A 22,769-nucleotide genomic window follows, 5' to 3' on the forward strand; every position below is an offset into this window, starting at 1 on the left:
GCGCACGAAATGTCCGCACACCCGCTCCCCCCGCTCCTCACTTCTCCGCCTTGCCTAACCAACACTGTAGTTAGTTGTTTACAAGTCATGTGCAGCGCACCGGCTGTAAACAAACCTGTTTCTGGCGTAAGGAGGAGGCGGGAGGAGGCGTTTCTACGTAGGAGCTGTAGGGGAGGGGGGGTGGTTTCACGCATGCGCAACATTTGAAAAAGGACAAACAGTCGCTGGATTTCTCGTTCCTTGGAAAATCCTCTATACAACCTTTAATCCAAAGAACTAAAACTTAAAAGTGCTTAGAACTGTTATTTCTTCATGGAGTCTACACTGAAATGGATCAAAGGATCATGGTCTATGTAGTTCCCTCTGTCTTTTTTTTTGCTATTGCTGCACCATGATTAATGATCTTAATTAAAGCAAAGAGACTTGTAATTCAATATATTGTGCTGGTCCATGATATTATTGTGAGAACTTTGATGATACAATATCACGATATTTCAGTTATTGTTACATCCCTAAACTGTAGCGTTCCTTTATGTTAAGCAGATCAGCAGTTATGACCAGCTGCCTGTAAGTGACATCAAAGACACGATTATAATCACGTCCTGCATGGAAAACTTTGGCAGGTTCTGAAGACGCTGCTGCTGAATCCACGGTTTTATCACATGCCCAGTGTTGGTAACTGCACTGGAAGTAGTCATCTGCATGTTTCCAAAAGTTTTCTGGTAATGGTGAATAGGGTCTGTTGACAAAATGTTCAAAAAAGGTTTTAAGATAGAAAATACAAAGTGGATCTATATGTCCATGGTTCTGCTGTAGGTCCAGCTAAACTGGTTCTTTCTGCTCAGATTAAAGTCTAACAAAGCCTCAGACAGAGCATGCCTACAGTTAGCATCCTGTGAATGTTGATGAGCCCCAAAGTATCAATAGTTACGAGAAGACTAATACAAATGAATTATAAAGCCTTTATTTAGTGAAATGAAGGTTTAAACTGTCAGAAAAATACAGACGATTTATGTGCAAGGAAGGCTCCTTGCACATAAATCGTCTGTATTTTGGATGAAGATTTCCGTGTTGATGAAATACTGTAAGTAGAGAGATTCTGTTTTACAACTCAGCGCTACCTTGTGTACTTTGTACTTTTCTTGTCACCTTTTTTTCCACAAATTGACACTGATGTAAATCTATGATAAATATTTAGTACAGGTGCTTTAGAATTAGAAGAAAATATATGAATTTGTCAAATGCACTTTAATGTGAACTTCATGCAAAGCTGCAATTTTAAATAAACAATTTCAAGATTTTAAAACAGAGCACAGACAATGACCAAACATTTACACAGATGATAAATACCTGTTCCAAAATTATGGAACATTCATTTTCAGAATGTAGTTTTGAAAATTATAAAACAAACTAAATTGGTATAAATAACTGATGATAATGAAATGTATTGCACTATTAAAAATCATAAAAGCAAAAACATAACTCATAAAGTATTTTCCAAATGAAACATTACAAATTAATTTAAAGGTACACTACTTAACTTTTCTGATAGAGTAGATGTTATGGCTTTTACATGTAATGTATCTATGTCCATGGACAAGCAGGTGACAGGTCAGATCTGTGGAGAGCCGAGCACACTCACTGTAAGAATGCATGTTTTTTTTTTTTTTTGAGCAATACAATAAAAGCGGTAGATAAATATGTTTGATGCCATGCTGTGGGACATTTCAGACAAAGCAATAACATACCCATGGAGACAAGCAAGTGCCGTACACACTACCAGAAAAGTTACACAATGTAGCTTTAACTCCCGCAACAAATCAGAGGACACTAGTCAGATTGCTGTTCATGTCCTCCATGTCTGTAGTCTTTACATAGATGTTTGTAGTCCTTTTTCTCACAGCTATTCCTTTTTGCTGTTCTCTGTAATGCTTCAGGTTGGGTCTATAGGGGGCACTCTCATGTTTCGTACCATGTCATCACTAACCAGTGGGCCTGAGACGTGAGGATGATGTCACAAATATCCAAATATGTTTTATTTTGTTTAGAGAAAAACTGAAAAAGTGTATGATGTGAAGAGTCTTGATGTTGCGTTCATGTGATCCTCAGGAACTCAGGAATATGTTTTTTCTACAGATTTCTGTGGTGATTACTTAGTTGTGCCATCACATTTGGACTCTTATGTGAAGTGGGAGTCCACTGATCATCTCCCAGTTTGAAGTGGTTTTCAAGCAGCATTCCTAGAATTGTTTTTTCCAAGTCCCAGGTGTGAAATATCCCAGGTACCTGTAGCTTGGAACAAACTGTTAATTGTAGTTTTACACATAGCATGTCTAAAAGCTTCGTGTCTATAGTCTTCAGTTTTTATAGTTGTAGTCCTTACACAAAGCTCTCCTCCGTGTTTGTAGTCTTTATTTGTAGTCCTTACGCAAAGCTCTCTTCCATGCTTGTAGTCTTTAGTTCTTATAGTTGTAGTCCTTACACAAAGCTCTCCTCCATGTTAGAGCAAAGCAGAAAAGAGTCAACAAGTCTGGGGGCGATGAGCTGCTGATGGTCACTAAGCTCCAGACTCTCTGGACTGACTGCCGCCAAACGCCTCAGAGCAGCCTACACAAATACACACATATATATGAGGTTAGACCATAACTAAAAGATGAAACCAGATCTAAACTAGGACTGAACTCAGGCTGAACCTGGACTGAACCAGACTTAAACCAAGAACACTAAACCAGGACTAAACCAGGAGTAGAACAGTCATTCTCACCAGACAGGCGACCAGGACTGAATCGGAGTTGTTTCGTTCAGTGGGAGAACGACACAGTTCAATCAGACGAGGAACAGCTGAAAACAGGAAAATAAAGTTAATTTGTTTTGAATATTTTTTCTACTTTAAATGAAACAGTTGATCATTTGAGCAGGATCTGTCACCCTGTTCTGTTCTGTGTGTCCCACTGACAGTTTTGTTAAAGGTTTCCTCATCACAAATATACCTGTAGTTGTTTTGTTCCATTCACATGTTTCAGTAGCCCTTTATTATTAGTTTGTCTATATTTCCACAGTCTGTGGATCCACCTTGTGATATCATGAAGTTGTAGTTTTGAAGTTAACAGCTACCTTTGACCTTTAATTCAGTAGAGATTGACAATTCCAGGTCTGAAATTATCCAAATGATTCTAGTGAAGGAGTGTATGAAGTCTAAAAACACAGTGGAGTTCTTCCTGTATCACCACATGACATCACAAGGTGGAGTGTTTTCTGTTTGAGAGAAGAACTCTCTTAAATGTTTCTGGCGTGTTAGATTTAAACATGTCATTGGTATAGTTGATCTTTATGGCGTTCTGTGGGATGTTTCATTCGTACCATTTAGCTTGATAGCGTTCTGGGCGAAATCATGGTCGCGGCTCAGACGAGCCAGAGTGACAGCAGCCTTCTGCTGCACCCTCTCACACGCAGCACCCTCTGATGGACTGGAAGAGGAGGGTCTCTCGCCCAGAAATGACAGAAGACGCTCTACACCTAAAGAATTAATATGACTATGATTATTATAATACATGCATATTATTATTATACATGTAAGCAACTATAGATGCTCTGCTCCTGAAAAAGAACATAAAACTACCAGTTCCACCCCTGACTGAAGTGGGGCCCACAGCTCCAAGGGTCTAATTTGGCCCTCGAAAGGCTCTGAGATTCTGATGCAATTTTGTATTGAAAAGAAGGTCAGGAGATGGGAAAGAGGCCAATGCTGTGTATTTTCTAATATTTAAAATCAAATAAATCTTTTTTTAATGCCATTTTATCTCCTTGATTTGAATCTGATGAGGAAAAAAAATCTAATATATGTAACTGTAACCATCTTAACAAATAACATTCTAATGAGGTCTACACTTAAAATGTCCCAAAACACACAAACATGTCAATGAATATATAAGTAATATATTTTACAAATAAAACAGGTAAGGACATAATTAAATGTTCAAGTTCATCTTTAATCAGTGAAATCACCATTTACAAAGAACATGAACATGTTTTAAACTATAATAAACTTTATACATTTATTCATACACACTCCCTTTTGAGACACAAAAATTCATCATTATTACAAGATACTCCTGAGAACAATAAAACATGTGAAATAAAATAATTGTTTTTCATTATTTTGATGTAATTCATTAAATCCTTGACTCCATTTAACCCAATACTCCAGTAATCCAATAATAACACGCTTATGCATCATTTTAAAATTCATTTAAAAATCCAGTTATGAGACAAATCTCCATAAAGAAATCTGATCTTTTTATTTTAAATTTGAGAGTGAAATGTCTGGTGTGCTGCTGCTCCCTGCTGGACATGAGGAGAACTACAACCTACATTTGACATCAGTTTGACATAAGTGCTCCTTTATGTTAATTGAATAAAACTTTATATTAAAACTATATTAAATAAAAAGACCAAAGTCTGACCTTGCTCCTGCAGCACTTCCTGAGAACACTGCTCCAGAACAGAGAGATTTGCCAAGATCGTCACCACCTGAAAAAACCCCCAAACATTTCAAAACAAAGTCTGGAACTGTGGATACAGAGAAAGACTTTATACATGATAGAAAAATATGTTCAAGACGAATTCACAAATTTAAATATTTCCTTCCTGTGCATCAGATACAATCCCCTCCTCCTCCCTGTGTACCAGCTGCCCTTAAATTGGGTCTTGGTCTTGGGTCTGACCTGATCTTTGGAGTATGGCGTGTCCACTCGGGTCCGGTCTCTGGATGCTTGGATGAGGATTTGGACGGCGTTGGACTGGAGCAGGATCTCACAGGCCAAAGAGTCTAAGAATGTGATGTTCGCCAAGGCCGCCGCCGCCAAAAGGAACACCTCCCCACAGGATGCTGATGAGCAGAGAGCTGAGAGAGAGAACCAGGACTGAAACAGGACTAAAGAAGGACCAAAGAAGGACTAATGCAGGACTAATGCAGGACTAATGCAGGACTAAAGCAGGACTATACCAGGATTAAAGCAGGACTAAACAAGATCTGAACCACAGGTCTGAAACAGGTCTAAACCAGGTCTGAACAAGGACTGAAACAGGTCTGAAACAGGTCTAAGCTGGGACTAAACCATGTCTAAAACCGGACTAAAGCAGGACTAAAGTAGGACTAAAGCAGGACTAAAGCAGGACTAAAAAAGATAAGAACCAGAACTGAAACAGGACTGAACCAGGACTTAAACAGGTCTGAAATGGGTCTAAACCAGATCTAAACCAGGTCTGAACAAGGACTGAAACAGGTCTGAAACAGGTCTAAGATGGGACTAAACCATGTCTAAAACAGGACTAAACAAGATACAAACCAGGACTGATCAGGACTAAAACAGGTCTAAACCAGGTCTGAGCCAAAACTAAAACAAATCTGAGACAGTGCTAAAACAGTTCTAAAACAGTTCTAAAACAGGTCTAAAACAGTACTAAAATAGGTCTAAACCAGGTCTGAACCAGGACTGAACCAGGTCTAAAAGAGAACTGAACCAGGACTAAAAGAGGACCAAAGCAGGACTAAACCAAACTAGAAAAAAAACTAACTAACCAAACTAAAATGTCTGAAACAGGTATCAACTGGGAGTAAACCAAAATCACAACTGAAACAGGACTATACCAGGACTGAAACAGGTCTAAACTGGGACTAAACCAAAAACAGGACTGTACCAGGTTTGAACCGGGTCTGAAAGAGGACTCACAGATGAGGGCGGTGACTATATCATTCATGCTCTCAATGAAGCTGAGGAGATGTGCTGTGGAGCTGTGATGAGGAGAGGTCAGCTGAGCCACCACCGCCGCCGCCTCCGCCTTCACCGCTTCAGGGGAGTGATCATCTGTGAGGAGGTCAGCCAGACACAAGAGCCCGTCCACCTTCAGAGAGACAATACCACCTTAAATACAACAGAAGAGCCTTAAAACAGTACAACAACACTGCACATCAACGAGACACAAGAGCCTGTCCAACTTAAGAGAAACAATACCACCTTAAATACAACACGAGAGCCTTAAAAAAATACAACAGCACTGCAGGTCGATGAGAAACAAGAGCCTGTCCACCTTAAAAAAGGCAATACCACCTTAAATACAACACAAGAGCCTTAAAAAAGTACAACAATGCTGCAGGTCAATGAGACACAAGAGCCTGTCCAACTTAAGAGAGACAATACCACCTTAAATACAATACAAGGACCTTAAAACAGTATAACATTGCTGTAATTCAACCAGACACAAGAGCCTGTCCACCTTAAGAGAGGCAATACAGCACTATAACACTATCTGTGAGGAGGCCAGTTGCCAGAATACCACCTTAAAAACACTGTAGTAGTTTAAACTGTATTCACGTTTCTGATTTTCACTCTCCTCCAGGGGTCAGTGTTACCTCAGTCTCAATTTGACTTCTTTCCTACCTCGCCTCCTGTCTTCTCAGTTCCCTCCTTTGCCTCATGGATCTATCCCTATTTCCTTTCCTCTCCTACTCACACCTGTCACCATCCCTCCTACCTCCTCGTCTCTTGTCTGTTCGTTTCCTTCCCTCGTCTCCTCGTCCCTCATCAGTCTGGACCTGTCACTCACAGTCTCTCTCGAACTTTACTCTTGTTTTTTTTCACAAACATAAAGTTTCCTCTCCCAGTCCAGAGTCTTACTTAACACAAAATGAATGGGTATTTTACTACTACTGAGTATTAACTGCTAAGACATAACATATTTAGATCACCATGTTATCCTTTTCTGTTTTGAAAATACTATATTTGCTCAAGACTAATACTGCTAATCAAAAGGTGGACTTGAAAAGAGCCCGGAGGAGATCGCTAGATTAGTCAAACATGCATGGATGACATCTAAAACCTCTTTGGGCATGTGTTTAATAAGGGACAGACTATATAAATGGACATAGCTAACCCACTAGCTGCTGCATTCCAAGTAGGAAGTGAACATGGGAGCGTTTCTGGCTCCACTGACTCTGATTCCAATTGACTTTACATTGTCACCCGTCTGTCTGTAAGTGCTGCAGTGAGACTCATCATTTCGGTCTTAAAATGTTCATATTAACCCGGTCTATATGATCCTGGTGTTTTTTTTTTTACTATTTTGTCCGTAAATAAATTCCTATTTCTAATATGGAACTCAGCGCTGAATTCGCTCCCGTAACGGCTAGATTCGTGAGCTTCATTTGACTGGAGCTGAAAGCTATGGGTGACTTCACACTTGCTTAGTCCTCTTCTTTATACAATTTATGCTGAGGGAACAACATTATAACATGGCAGAAAACTCCAAAAAGTACATTTACAGAACATATTCTTAGCTCCACCCCTCTTCTTCATCTTCTTCTTCAGTTCAATTCAAGTTTATTTAGCACATTTAAAACCTCTCCAGCTGACCTAAGTGCTTCACATGAGAGTTAAGAACAAAATACACTACAGTCTCTCTCTCTCTCTCTCTCTCTTTCTACCCCCTTCCCCCTTCTCTCGCTCTGTTGGTTTCAGTCCCAGGTCTGCTCTGGTGTTTTGTTTAGTATTCCATGATCGTTACATAAACATCTCGTTGTTCCGTAGCATTCCGTGGCGTTCCGTCTGGTTCTCTGTGGGACCGTCGAGACTCGTTAAAACGCCGCCACCGTTTTCTCGCCTCATCGCTCCGTGAGCACAGGTGCCTCTGCTGCCACCTGTGTCCCAGTGGAGAACTGCACACTTTGCTTTCTGTTTTTCACTTTTTATTTCAATCATTTTGTTTATGGGCATCTGTCACAAACCAATGGCATTCTTCTACATCAGGAGCACTGGACCAGGTCTGAGCCATGATCCTGGTTAGGAGTACTTAGCTGGAGGATTACTGAGCGTGCCTTGGGTTTCTATAGAGGAGCCTGATCATAGACTGTAAATAAACATAGCTAAGCTAGCCTGCTAGCTGCTGTGTTCCAAATGGGACATGAGATTAGAAGTGAGAGTAGACACGATTTGGCTCCTCAACATTTCTACTGAAAAACAAAACAAAACAAAACAAACAAAAAAACAAAGCAAAACAACAACAACAAAAACAAAAACATGGCCCCTCTCTTTCTGACATTAAAATGTTAGTATTAACTTGCTCTGCGTCAGGGATCTCAAACTCAAATTACCTGGGGGCCACTGCAGGAAGAGTCTCAGTGAGATCATCAAGTAGGCTATTTGACAAAATAGGGTTTCATGTATTCAAAAAAAAAAAAAAAGCCTCAGCTGTCCATCTTTAATAATAACACTAAACACTAAACTGACACTAAACAAGTTAGGGCCCACAAAATATCATTTCGTGGGCCGCAGCTGGCCCCTAGGCCGTGAGTTTGACAGTCACATGAATGTGACAGTTTTTTTTGTGACAGTTTTTTTTACATACAAATAAAGAATGACATGTTTTCATCTCCTTACTAATGTTATTCCATCACTATGCCCTAACAAAAGAAAAACATCTTTGGTTAAGATATTTTCTGTCTTTTGGCAAAATACATTTCTCTAAGGGAACACTTTGTTTTTTGAAATTTAAAGTTTTTTTTAACATCTTCTGGAAGAGTAATTTGTTTAGTTTTAAACATTATTTGAAGGACTTAATAATCTATGTGATCTTTACATTTCAAAGCTAGTAGTTATAGTTACGTATGTAGTACCTTGTCAAGTTGCAGTACTCCTTCCTCCACGCAGCAGATGGAGGCGACGGTTCGCAGAGCCGGCGCGTAAAGCTCTTTAAACTGGTCCTGTCTACAGAGTTTAAACAGCGCCACCACTGCTCCCTCCTGGAATTACAGACAACAAAATAATAATAATTTAAAATGATAAATAAATAAATAAATAAATGTTATTTTTCATCCAGACCACCATCATGTGAATAAAAGTTAAAACATTATGAGATGTTCTGGGACAAAGTCTTTTTACATCTAATTAAAGGCCAAACCAGCATATTGACTGAACCGATATCATGGAACCAATACCCGATCTAGCAAACATTACACTATCGACACATTATTCAATATCAGTATCGTGGAGCATGCCTAGTTTGAAGTGTTCCTTGATCATACTGATTTTGTGTCCTAGGGCAAGACACTCCCACTCGTCAATGGATTTATTTAGTTAAGGTGAAATATAGAAAAAAATAAATAAATCAACTGATTAATTGCTTGAAAACAAATAGACTCAACAAGTTCTTTGTCCACGCTGCTTCTCTCTCTCCCTCCTCTCTCCTTTTCTCTTCCTCTCTCCTTCCTTCTGGGGACAGATCTGTGGACAGGCATCTGGCTTAATCTAATGCCAGGTGAGTTATGGGTCATATCTGTGTTTGAGCAGGTAAACAAAGCTCTCCACTCAGACGGATGCCCAGAGCACATAGAACCAGTGCTCATAAACAAATGCATTATTTTAATTTCACTGAAGAGGAGAAGAGAGAGGCAAAGTCAGAGAGGAGAGAGAGGGAGAGGAGATAGTGAGGAAAATGGGAAAGAGGGAAAGAGGGAAAGAGGGGAGAGCGGTCAGAGATGGGGCAGTGTTTAAAGGTCCTATATTACACAAAATTGACTCTTGTGAGCTTTAAGCCATGTGTTACATTCTCAAAAACAAATCTGGTGTTGTGTTTTGTTTCATTCACACATGTTTGAGTAATCCTTTATCGTTAGTCTGAATACATCCCGAAATCTTCATAAATATGTTTTTTATATATATGTTCAGGTTTGATTCCACAGACAACACTTGTATTTTGCTCAAAGGCACCACAACAGCATGAACAAGCGTAGAACCACAAACACACCGTCTACCTGCTCTTGGTCAAGTCTGAGAGGCTCCTTCACAATAAGAGCCTCTGGACACATTACACTGGACCAAGTACAACTTATATACTGTATTATGTAATAGAGTAATGATGTCAAAACTCTACTTCGCATTTGGACTGAGGAGGTCATGCCCCGGTTCTGGTTCAGTCCTGGTTCAGTCCGAGTTCAGTCCTGGTTCAGTCCTGATTCAGTCCTGGTTCAGTCCTGGTTCAGTCTTGGTTCAGTCCTGGTTCAGTCTTGGTTCAGTCCTGGTTCAGTCCTGGTTCAGTCTTGGTTCAGTCTTGGTTCAGTCTTGGTTCAGTCCTGGTTCAGTACTTCTTGAGTGTTTTGGGGTCTTCCTGTCAATGTCTTCTTTCCTCTCCTCCGTCTCTCTCCCCCTCTTCTCTCTCTCCTTGCCTCCTCCTCTCTCCTCTGTCCTTTTCATTCCTCTCCTCCTTCTCTGCTCTTTTCTTTTATTGAACACTTCTGTATTCACTGAACAGGAGGCACTCAGGAGTGAAGCGCCCTTATTGTGAAACGGGGCGTGGCACAGGGGAAGTCAGGCGTTTTATTTTGACGAGGTGTTTATCCAAATGAACTTTTGTCAGATTTAAAATAAACTTATGATGTAACAGAGTCAGTGTGTGGAAATAAACATGTTTGGTTTAGTTTAGTTTCAATCCTGGTGTCAAGTTCAGTCCTGATTTCTTTTTAAACAAATATTTATCTGGAATTTCATGTTTTGTCAATAAAAATGTCTGAAAAACAATTCATATGATTTATTAAAGACTGGGTATTTTACTTCTATGGGGTATTAACTGCTAAGACAAAACATATGTTACCTTTTATTGTTTTGAAAATTTTAGATTTGCCCAAAACAATGCATTAACATGTTTAACAAGTTTCATTTTTATTTTTGAGTCAGTTTTGAGCCATGTTTTTGTATATTTATGGAGAATTGTGGGCATGGGTGATGTAGGTTTGTAGGCCCTTCTTTCTCTTCTCCCTCTTCGTCAGGTGAATGTCTCTATAATTGGCTCTTTCCTCTTCCTCCTCCTCTGCTTCCTTCCTCCCGCCTCTTCTCTCTCTCCTTTCAGGTGGATGTCTGTGCAATTGTCTCTTCCTCCTCCCATCTCCCTTCTCTCCTCCTTCTTTTTTCTCTTCCTCCCTCTCTTCTCTCTCCCTCCTCTCTCATCTCTCCTCTCCTCCCTCTATTCTTTCTCCTTCTGTTCTTCCTCTCTCCTTCTTTCTTCCTCCCCTCCCTCTCTCCGTCAGGTAGCTGTCTGTGTAATTGTCGGTGACACAATCAATGCCTGAGATAAACGAAAGAAACAGGAAGAGTTTTATCAGCTGCAGTTTATCTGAGAGAGGACCACAGACAGAGACAGAGGAGACAAGAGACAGAGCAGGGACACGCAGACACATGAGACAGATGAGACATGAGAGAGACTGAAAGAGAGAGAGAGAAAGAGAGAGAGAATGGAGAAGAGAGAGAGAGAGACAGAGAGCAGACCAGAGACATGAGGGACACAGGTGAGAGATGAGAGAGAGAAGCAAGAGAGAAAGAAGAAAGAGAAGAGAGAGAAGAAAGTAAGGAGAGATGAGAAATAAAAGCAAGAGAAATAAGGGAAAGAAGAAAGAGAGAGAAGAAAGAGATGAGAGCAAGAAGCGAGAGAAAGAACAAAGAGAAGAGAGAGAGAAGAAAAGAGATGAGAGATGAGAGAGAGAAGTGAGAGACGAGAGATGAGAGAGAGAAAGAAGAGAGAGTAGAGAGAGAAAGAGAGAAGAAAGCGATGAGAGATTAGAGAGAGAAGGAAGAGAAAAAAGAGAGAGAAGAGACAGAGAAGAAAGACACAAGAGATTAGAGAGAGAAGTGAGAGAAAGAAGAGAAAGAGGAAAGAAATGAGACATGAGAGAGAAGTGAGAGAAAGAAGAAAGAGAAGAGACAGAGAGAAGAAAGGGAAAAAGAGAAAAGAGAGTGAGGAGAGAGAAAATACAGAGAAAAGAAAGAGAAAAGAGAAAGAAGCAAAAGAAAATAGAGAGAGAAGAGAGAGGAGACAGAGACAGAGGAGACATGCAGGACAGAGAGTGCTGTGGGTGATGTCACGCTCACTTAGTCAACTTCTTTATACAGTCTGTGATTATAATGTTGTTCCTCAGTAAAAACATCCCTGAAGAGGTTTTAGATTTCATCCATACATATTTAACTCTAGCCAATCTAGCGATCTCTCTAGGGCTCCGTTCAAACTCTCCTTACGATTACGTGTTCTCCTGTAGGGGCGTACCTGAGCGATGATGCTGCACAGCTGGGGGCCGTCCTGAGTCAGACTGAGCAGAGACGAGATGGCGCCCTCTACAGTCTCAGGCTGACTACTGCTCTCCACCTGCTCCACCAGCACCTGTCAATCAAACCACCTGTCAGCAATATTTAGTCCTTGTTTAGGCCTGGTCCTGGTTTAGTCCTGGTGTCGTCCTGGTGTCGTCCTGGTCTAGTCCTGGTCCGTACCCGGATCTCATTGGCCAGGGCCAAGTCAATCATGGTGCTGAAGTCCTGGCTGAGTTCTGTGAGGATTTGGTGGATGGACTCTCGACTGGATTTTAGGAAGCTCTGGTCTTCGCTCTGCACACACCTGAAACAAGACCAGGGTTATACCAGACCTAAGACTGGACCTGGCTTAGTCCTGACCCATTCTCACACTTGGTTTAGTCCTGGTTCAGACATAGTTCACACTCACCTCTCTGTGATGGAGGTCAGCTCTTGGCTCTTCTCCAGGAGGATCTTTTCGTACTGAAATAGACATGGGTCAGCTCATTAGATCAGTGACCCGATCTGTGGCATGTAGCAGTAGTAGTAGTAGTAGCAGTAGTAAGAGTATTAGTATTAGCAGTAGTTCCTGTGGTACACTTCTCCCTACAGTATAGTGTTATAGTAAACTTTATAGTTGACAGTTAGCTCGGTGTTGTGGTAGCAGTAGCAGTAGTTGTAGCAGTAGCATTTGGAGTGGTAGTAGTAACAGTAGTAGTAACACACAGTAGTATTTGTAGTACCTGTAGTAGCTTCTGTGGTACGCTTTTCCCTACAGTATAGTGTTGTAGTAAACTTTACAGTTGACAGTTGGGTCAGTGTTGTGGAAGCAGTAGTAGTAGTGGTAGCAGTAGTGTTTGTAGTACCTGTAGTAGTTCTTGTGGTACGCTCCTCCCTGCAGTATAGTGTTGTAATAGTGATCGTAGGTGACAGTTAGCTCTTATGGAGGTGCTGTGCGTGCGTTGCCATCGTCCTTTCTCAACGCGGCTGAACATTCTGCCCAGCTCTGTACTGACCACCAGGGCGCGCCTCAACAGGGTCTGCAGGTTAGAGCGCGCAGGCCATGCCCCCCCGGAGCTCACCTGGACAAAGGGGACGAAACACATGACAGGTGAGGAGAAGATACAGGACATGGGGGAGGAGAGGAGGAGACAAGAGACAGGTGAGGGGGAGAGTAAAAGACATAAACAAAAATAAAGAGGGACAGGTGTAAAGAGAGAGCGACAGAGGGACAGGTGTTAAGAGAGAGAGACAGAGGGACAGGTGTTAAGAGAGAGAGACAGAGAGAGACAGGTGTGAGAAGAGAGAGAGACAGAGGGACAGGTGTGAAGAGAGAGAGCGACAGAGAGACAGGTGTGAAGAGAGAGAGCGACAGAGAGACAGGTGTAAAGAGAGGGCAACAGACAGACAGTTGTAAAGAGAGAGAGACAGAGAGACAGGTGTGAAGAGAGAGAGTGACAGAGAGACAGGTGTGAAGAGAGAGAGTGACAGAGAGACAGGTGTGAAGAGAGAGAGACAGAGAGACAGGTGTGAAAAGAGAGAGCGACAGAGAGACAGGTGAGAAGAGAGAGAGACAGAGGGACAGGTGTAAAGAAAGAGAGACAGAGAGACAGGTGTAAAGAAAGAGAGACAGAGAGACAGGTGTAAAGAAAGAGAGACAGAGAGACAGGTGTAAAGAAAGAGAGACAGAGAGACAGGTGTAAAGAAAGAGAGACAGAGAGACAGGTGTAAAGAAAGAGAGACAGAGAGACAGGTGTGAAGAGAGAGAGACAGGTGCAAGTGAAACAGGAGCAGAGACAGAGAGACAGGTGCAGGCATGTGCAGTGAGATAAGAGCAGACAGGTGCAGTCAGACAGTAGGATAGGTATAGACAGGTGCTGTAAGACAGACGCGCAGGTGCAGACAGGGGCAGAGACAAATGCAGTGACACAGAGGGACAGGTACAGTGAGACAGGTGTAAAGAAACGGGTGTACAGTTGCAGATTTCTCACCAGGAGCTCCTCTTCATCAACACCCAGAGGTTTGGCCTGAAGCACACACATACACTCCACCTCGGTCATGTGACGCAGATCGTCCAACCAGCGCTGTACCGAGTCTGACTGTAATCTGAAACTGTCAACACAAACAAGACAACACATAAATAAATGAATAATGAAGTAATCAATACTAATAAAAATACACAACCACACTGAGTTCATAAAGTCTTTCTAACACTCAAATCCTGTTTCTTTTCACTAAAATAATCAGACTTATCCCAATACTAAGCCTAAAGTGTGTGATTTTCTTAAAAACTTAAAAACAGACCTAGTTCATTTTAAATAGTTCATGTGGTCTAGTGCATTCAGAGCATCCTAATTATTCACCTGAGTTCATAAACACTTTTCATAACTCTCAGAGACCGTCACTATAAAGCTGAAACATATAAACAACAACTACAGCAGCAACAATGAACACTTCTGATTCTCGGACAGTAAAATGCTTTCGTAAATATCTGACTTATTTTGACCTTAAGAGCTGCTTATACACTATATCTGTACCGGGGCAAGACACATTTTACTTTATTACATGAAAAGAATCGCACCCCGCCGCTTTAATAACTCTCTTGTGCCTACTGTGTCCTCTCTGACCAGAGCTGAGCCGCTCTCTGTTTAAAGTGGACTTGTGGTGTGTTTAATGACCTCAGCGCGTGGGAGATCCTGCCTCTGTCACTTTTATAGATCCATAATCCATAACTGCCCCAAACCCACGGCTCCCATCGACCAAATGTCCCAGAGCCCAACATGATCGACCAATCACAGAGCAAACAGGAAACAAATGATTCACTAACGAGGAGGGAGGGGGCGGGGCTAACACTAACGAGAGAGAGCCACTAATGAGACACTGGCGACCAAATGAAACTCTGACTAACTGCAGACTCGCTCACTAAAATCTGAGTTTTAAAAGAATATAGGAGAACGAGAGGGCATCTGACTCACACGGATACACAGGCACAACATGCACACTCCACACGCAGTAATCTCATCAGGCACAGGAACTGAACCCACAACCTTCCTGTCATGGGACAAAGGTGCTAACACCTTATAGATACAACACGGCCTATTGAGTCCTGTGCAGGACATTATTATCTGGCCAATTGGTTGATATGTTTAAATGGTCTGTTCATATTTTTAGTGTACAAAAGTACACTAAAAAGTACAAAAAGTACACTAAAAAGTATAGAAGTATATGAATTCATTAAAATAAAAAATATCTGTGTGAACTCCTTGCTCCAGAACACTTTTACTTAAACTTTGAGATAGTTTGAATATTTGATGAGTTCATGATTCAGAGTTTTTTCTGAGTCACTTCCTGTTGTCAGAATCCATCAAACCATGTATATTTTTATGATTTCTCCTATAGTTACAGCTGACAGTCAGACTACTGTGGAGACACAGACCAAACTGTCCATGTGTGTATTTGTATTATATTTCTCCTCCTGACAGCATCTGCAGACACAGACACACAGGAAGTCCCATCCTATTATTTTTATAAGTCATATTTTTAGGCTGTCTTATTTAGAGTGTTGATTTTCTGCTTATGTGAGATTCTGCACTTCTTCTGTTTGGTTCACCGCAAATGTAAAAACCAAAAACAAAACAAAAAAACAACTTAATGTGCTTTTAATTTAGTCAAAGCCACAGTCTGTAACTATTAAACTAAAATAAAAGCATGTTTTATTATGAAGTTTTATTGCACTGAAAAACATGTGCTCTTACTGTGAGTGGGCTTGCTTCTCCACAAACCCACCTCCAGAAAAGTACAGACTGTAGCTTTAAGCTTATTTCTTTTACGTAAAGTTCATGTTTGCTTCTTCAACAGGGACACAGGGCTGCATTTATTTAAAACAGGACAAATGTTTGTGCAAAGGTGAAGGCGCAGGCTAAGGTTAAACTCTTGTGAGCTTTAAGCCGTGTTTTAATGCTGTTGCTTCCTCAAAATCAAACCTGGACTTGTATTTTGTTTCATTCACACATGTTTGAGTAATATGTATTAGTCCTTCTATGTCTCCAAAGCTCAAAATGCTCTGTATCACCTTATGATGTCATTTGTAGTTCTCAAAATAGCAGCAGCTACCTTTTACTGTTTGTCCAGTAGAGATTGGCAATTTCAGGGCAAAAATGATACAAATGATTCTAGTGACAGTGTATGGAATTAATTTAAACACAGTAGAGCACAATGAGTTTCAATAAGCTTCATCTGACCGCAGCCAAACGCTATGGGTGACGTCACACTCCCTTAGTCCACTTCTTTATACATATGACTTTGTTTTTACTAAATGGTCTATTAGAAGAAGTGTGAGATGGCTTTGTTCTTTTTAAACTTGCACATTTTATTATTTGTATTTATTCTTTTATTCTTTGTATTTTATATTCGAGGTAGTTCAGGCCTTTACCTGTGAGAGGCACCTATGACATCACACATAAAAACATCACACAATCACACAATGAGAGGGGGGAGAGAAAGAGGAGAGAGGGAGAGAGAGAGAGAGAGAGAGAGAGAAAGAGAAAGTAGAGAGCGAGGGGGCGTCTAAATTGGCCTCTTCACATGTTTACGTCTGTCCACAGTTTTCATATGATTTTATATGATTAGGTTTTATTTTGACACAAACAGATTTTTCTCAGAACTCATTTATCATAATTCAGCCTCTCACCCACAGAGAGGTCAGAGGTCACAGCATACAGCACAAACAAACAGCTGTCCTGGTTTAGTCCTGGTTTAGACCCAGTATAGACCTGGTTTAGTCCTGCTTCAGTCCTGCTTTAGTTCTGGTTTAGTCCTAGTTTAGTTTAAAAAAAAAAAAAAAGAAAAAAAGTGATATAAACCTGGAGGGCGAGGAGCAGCCGCTGTGAGGAGACGCCATCTTGCACAGGTCAGAGAAGAACACTCTAGAACACTTCAGATCATCTGGGCTTTATATGTGGTCCAGGTCTTGGTCTTGGTCCTGGTTTGGTTGTGAATCAGAACCTGGAACAGAAGATCAAATAAATGTCAATAAAAATGTAATATTAAAATTAGTGCCGTCATGCGATTAAAAAAATTGAGAGATTAATTAATTATGATCTGTTATTAATTAATCTAATTAATCTCATTTTAATCTCACCTAAAAATTGCTGAGAAAAGCTTCAATTTGAGGTATTTTCATTTAAATTCATTATTACATTATTGTGGCAGATCAAAAGACTGATATAGATTAAAAAAAGTGACTTTATAAAGTCATTTATTGTTTAACAAATCTCTCCAAATTGTCTGTTGAGCCCAAGTCTCCATGAATAAGAAACTGTTTGCTGTAAAGTAGCAAAGACGAGGAAATCTGAACATAATAACTTTTGTTTACTTAAAGACAATAAAAAGTCCAGTCTTTCCTTAACCATATTAAAAATATTATTGATAGAGAAATGCTTTATATATGAGATCACTGGTTTTAGTCCTGGTTTAGACCTGCTTTAGTCCTACTTTAGTCCTAGTTTAGTCCTGGAATGGATTAATCCTGGTTTTAGTCCTGGTGTTAGTTCTGGTTTAGTCCTGGTTTAGACCTGGTTTAAGTTCTGGTTTTAGTTCTGGTTTAGTCCTGGTTTAGTTCTGGTTTAGTCCTGGTTTAGTCCTGGTTTAGACCTGGTTTAGTCCTGGTTTAGTCCTGGTTTAGACCTGGTTTAGTCCTGGTTTAGTCCTGGACTGGATTAGTCCTGGTTTTAGTCTTGGTGTTAGTTCTGGTTTAGAGGCGCACAGGAGGAAGCGCGGTTTACGCCGCGTAGGCGAGAAAACACGATCCACACGCGGCTCACGGGAGGACAGCGGTGTCCAGCGCAGTAACTACGGAAGGAAACGTGGTCCGCGCGTTCTCAGGTTAATGACGATGATGAAGGTGTGTGTTTGTGTGTGTTTGTGTATAGGACAGTAGTGCAGACATGAGCCTATGCAGGTTGTTTTCACCAGTGACGTTTAAGTTGTAGGCGATATTAATATTTGTTATTTTCTTTTATATTTCACGTCGGGAGAATAATTTCCAAGACACGAATGTGTTTTTACCTGTGCACTGCTGACTCTGTTCTACTGGCTCTTCGACCTCGTCCATTGTGCGACTGACGCCGCCAACGTTAACATGATGTTTACATCGCTCTTACTGCGCGCGTTTTGTGTGGGTTTCCGGCAATGAGTGGAATTACCGAAATAAAAAAAATTTATAAATGTGTTTTTTGTGTGTGTGTGTTGTTGTTGTTGTCCCAACAACACATAAAAACAGGTTTTATAATAAAGCAACTCGCATACAGAAACACTAAAGTTAGAGATTAAAAATGAGATTAACGCGATTAAAAAACATAACGCGCTAAATATGACTGTAATTAATTAATCGCAATTAACGCGATAATTTGACACCCCTAATTAAAATTAAACAGAAAGAAAAACAAAACTATACTAAAGACAAAACTGAAAAATACACAGCTTCTCAGGAGTTAAAATGAGACACGAGGGATGAAAACACGTCCAAACTCACATCACAGTTTAAGGTTTTTAAATCATAATATATTTGTTTTATAAATGTTGCTTTTGGGAGACTTAAAGTGTTTAATGTGGGTGGAGAGAGAGGACAGTATGTGGCTAAAGGGCACAACAAAAACAGGACTAAACCAGGACTAAACTAGGAGTAAAAAGGGACTGAAACGTTCACAATGAGCAGGGAAAGTGTGTGGCCCCAAAGCACAACAAAACCAGGGCTAAACCAGGACTAAACCAGGACTAAAATAGGGCTAAACCAGAACTAAAACAGGGCTAAACCAGGACTAAACCAGAACTAAACCAGGACTAAACCAAGGCTAACCCAGAACTAAAATAGGACTGAACCAAGGGCTAAACCAGGGATAAACTAGGACTAAACCAGAACTAAAACAAGACTAAACCAGGGCCAAACCAAAACTAAAGGGCTAAAACAGCACTAAACCAGGTTAAACTAGAACTAAACCAAAAATAAAACAGGCCTAATCCAGGACTAAACCAGAACTAAACCAGGACTAAAACAGGACTAAATCAGGACTGTACTCTACCCTTCACCAACCCCTCTTCCTCCTCTCCCTCTCTCATTCATATTGATCAGTGCCGTTTGTGCATCAGGTTTAATCCCATTTCCTGCCTAGGTGTGAGAGAACGAGACTCACGGGGATTTCTTCTGACACTGATCTAAATATGACACATCTGAACAGCCTCTGTGTCAGATGCCCTCCCAAAACTGTTGGTTTTCCCTTGATCATTTCTATCAGTGACAAGCTCCATTCTCCAGGAGGACAAGATGGCATCTGACACACAGGGGCAAACTGGTTTGGTCCTTCTTTAGTCCTGTTTATGTCCTGGTTCAGACTTGTTGAGTCCTGTACAGCGCCCCCTACAGCTGCTTTTCTGTAAACTCATCGCTCTGCTCAGATGTTATTTTTGGAGCGGTTCCTCTTTCCTCGTGTGGAGCATCTGGACCATGAGCTCATGTCTGCGGTCTGCTCCTGTCTCCACTCACACTAATGAAAACCAGACCAGGACTAAACTAGAATTAAACAGGACTAAACCAAGACTAAACCAGGAGTGAAGCAGGATTGAACCAGAGCTAAACAAGGGGTGAACTAGGACAAAACCAAGATTAAACCAGGATGAAAAAAGGACTAAAACAGTACTAAACTAGGACTGTACCAGGACTAAAACAGGACTAAATCAGGACTAAACCAGGACTAAACCAGGGCTGAACCAGAACTGAACCAGGACTGAAACATTACTGAAGCACAGCTTCTTCTTCAATTTCAGACAAAACAGAAAGATGAAACCAGAGCTCACGTTCAGATCCTGGAGTCTCCTCCTCCTGGTAACTCCATAGTCCTGAGGGTCACAAACTACTCCACATCCTCCAGAACTACAGCTCTCTCTGAGGGTAAGACAGTCTCTCTCCTCTCTTCTCTCTGTCCCTCTGTCCTCTCTTTGTCTGCTCTCTGTCCTTCCCTCTCTCCTCCGCTGTTTCTGTCTCTGAGTCTGAGTCCCTTTGTCTGAGCTGTGGGAAAAATGTTCCAGAGAAACAAAAGACAAAAGAATCACATCAGCAGGAGCAGGTTTGCTTCTCCTTCCTCTTCCAGATCTCCTCCTGAACCTGCTGCTCTAATCCTTCTCTCCCTGACCTCCTCTTCAGATGTGCTCCTCTCCTCCTCACTCTGACCCTAACCCAGTGCTCCTCACACCTCCTCACACCTTCTTTTCTAACCCTCCTCGCTCAGGCTCCTCCAAACCTCCTCCTGAACCTGCTCCTCTAAACCTTTCTCTCTGACCTCCTGTCCCTCAGAGCTGTGGGAACCTGTCTCAGACTCACTGTTTAAATATAGAAACTCTCCAACATCAGACTGAGATAAAAACAAGTGTGAGAGGAAGTAAAAGCCAGACAGGACTAAATCAGGACTAAAACAGGACTAAAACAGGACTGAACCAGAGCTGAACCAGGACTGAACCAGGGCTGAACCAGGGCTGAACTATTTCTAACTCTTGTCTAAACCAGGTCTAAACAAGGACTAAACCAGTATGAACCAGGTTTGATCCAGGTCTAAATGGACTAAAGTGACTAAGTCAGGACTAAACCTGGACTAAACCAGGGCTGAACCAGGATTGAACTGGTTCTAACTCATGATGAAACCAGGTCTAAACCAGGACTAAACCAGGACTGAACTAGGACTGAACCAGAACTAAATGGAATAAATAGATTATTTCAGATCTAAACCAGGATTAAACCAGGAATGCACCAGGTCTAAATCAGGTTTAAACCAGTTCTAAACCAGTACAAGTCCTTCAGGGTCACATCTCCACACACTAAACTCTGCTGAGAGGTTAAATTTAGATTCAGTCTCATCTGATAACAAACTGATACAGCTCAGAATAGGACCAGGACAAAACCAGAACAAAACCAGGATTAAACAGGATTAAACTAGGATTAAACCAAGACTAGACCAGCACTAAACCAGGACTGAACCAAGACTTCGACATATTCATATATGACACATTCTGCATAAAAAGTCCAGAACAGTGAAGGCTTTTGTATCACACAAATGTATTTTTCACCCCCTCTCTCTCTCCCCTTACGATCTCTCTATCCTCCTCTCCACTGTCTCTCCCTCTCTCCTCAGTTTGACAGCTATAGTATGAAAATGTCGTGTCATTTGTATTCCTCCTCTCCCTCCTCTCTCCTTTCCTTTCTTCTTATTTCCCCCCTCCTTCTCTCTTTCAGTGTCTCTCTTCCTCTTCTCTCCTCCTTTCTTCTCCTCTCCTTCCGTTGCTCTCCCCTTTCAGTGTCCCCTCCTTCTCTCTCTGCCCCCCCCTTTTTTCTCTCTCTTGTTGTTTTTTGCACTCCTCCTTTACTCCTCTCTCCTCCCCTCCTCCTCTCTCTCCCCTCTCCCCTCTGTTTGATTGACACCTCTCTGCTCTCGTCGTTCATTCCTGGATTGCTCTGACCTTTTTGACATAAAGCCCTTTCACATTAAAAGCCTGTGTCCCTTAGACCTGTCCCTCAAATGCTTTTATTCTGAAAAACTGACACACTTTAAGAATCCTCTTGAACTTTAGACTAAAAAAATACACTTTTGCACTTTTAAATCTTTTATTGTCGCATTTATCTAAGAAACAAGGACCAAACTGTGTCAGATGCCCACCCATCCTCTAAAATGCCATTAAAAGTGTATTAATAAAACAAAAACTAAACAAAAAAAGCATTATGCTGTTACCAATTACAGTCTTTGTGGGTCACTTGGAGAACATACCTGAGACAGAAACAATCCACCTCCAGAAATGAAAGGCCAAATGTAGTCCTGGTCTGATCCTGGGTCTAAACCTGGTCTAATCCTGGTCCTGGCCTGGTACTGGGTCTGCCTTAATCCTGCTCCTCAGTCCTGATACACAGTTAGGTTTAATCCTGGTATAGTCCACATCCTGGTTCTTGGTTTTGTCTGGGTCTCATCTGGTTCTTAGACTGATACTAGTCTAACCCTGGTCTAGTCCTGGTGTAGTCCCAGTCCTGCTCTGGTCTGGCCTGTGGTGAGTAAAAGGAGCTGTTTGTGGAGTTAATAATAGATGAGACACATGGTTAATGTCAGACTGTCATTTACCTGAGAACACCTGAGACGCAACAGGAGGGGAGGGGGGAGGAGAGAGTGAGGGGGGGAGGAGAAAAAGGAGAAGAGAAAAAAAGAGAGGGAGGAGACCGTCATTTCCCTGAGAACAAATGAGAGGACAAATGAGAGGGGGAGGAGGGAGGAGCAAAGAGAAATGACAGAGGGGGCAGAATGGAGAGCACGGCAGAGAGAGAAAGAAGAGAAGTAGACAGAAAAAGAGAAGTAAAGAGGGGAGGGAGGAGAGAGAGCGATAGTCTAGTGTGAACGCAGCAGACTAAACTGAAAACTCCATCCAATATACAGAGACAGTTTATGCACAAAGATAGTATTTTTCTGACAGTTTGAAACTTCATTTATCTAAATAAAGATGTTGTAATTTATTCTCATTTCTCTGATTATAACTATTGTGTAATTTAAACATGTTTTTGCCTTTGTTTATATTATTGTTGCTAGGTAACAGTTATAAAATGACCTCTATGTACTGTAAGTCACATCTGCTAAT

At 41.2% G+C, this 22,769-nt stretch overlaps 1 protein-coding gene across 1 annotated transcript; it reads right to left on the reverse strand.

The window, feature by feature from the left end:
• Positions 1-1,628: 1,628 nt before the first annotated feature.
• Positions 1,629-22,139, reverse strand: LOC110160326 (INSC spindle orientation adaptor protein). The gene is made up of 14 exons (XM_055155593.1): positions 21,917-22,139; positions 16,970-17,111; positions 14,099-14,219; positions 12,974-13,189; positions 12,538-12,590; positions 12,309-12,432; positions 12,088-12,201; positions 8,672-8,797; positions 5,733-5,904; positions 4,725-4,903; positions 4,464-4,530; positions 3,361-3,516; positions 2,765-2,841; positions 1,629-2,607 (listed from the first exon to the last, which is right to left on the reverse strand). The coding sequence occupies exons 2-14, from the start codon at positions 17,005-17,007 to the stop codon at positions 2,479-2,481; spliced, it is 1,572 nt and encodes a 523-aa protein (XP_055011568.1). The 5' UTR covers positions 17,008-17,111; positions 21,917-22,139; the 3' UTR covers positions 1,629-2,478.
• Between the last annotated feature and the right edge of the window lie 630 nt (positions 22,140-22,769).

Source organism: Boleophthalmus pectinirostris, unplaced genomic scaffold (assembly GCF_026225935.1).
Source record: "Boleophthalmus pectinirostris isolate CB_2022bp ecotype Guang Dong unplaced genomic scaffold, ASM2622593v1 HiC_scaffold_2, whole genome shotgun sequence".
In the NCBI taxonomy this organism is placed as follows: Eukaryota; Metazoa; Chordata; class Actinopteri; order Gobiiformes; family Gobiidae; genus Boleophthalmus; species Boleophthalmus pectinirostris.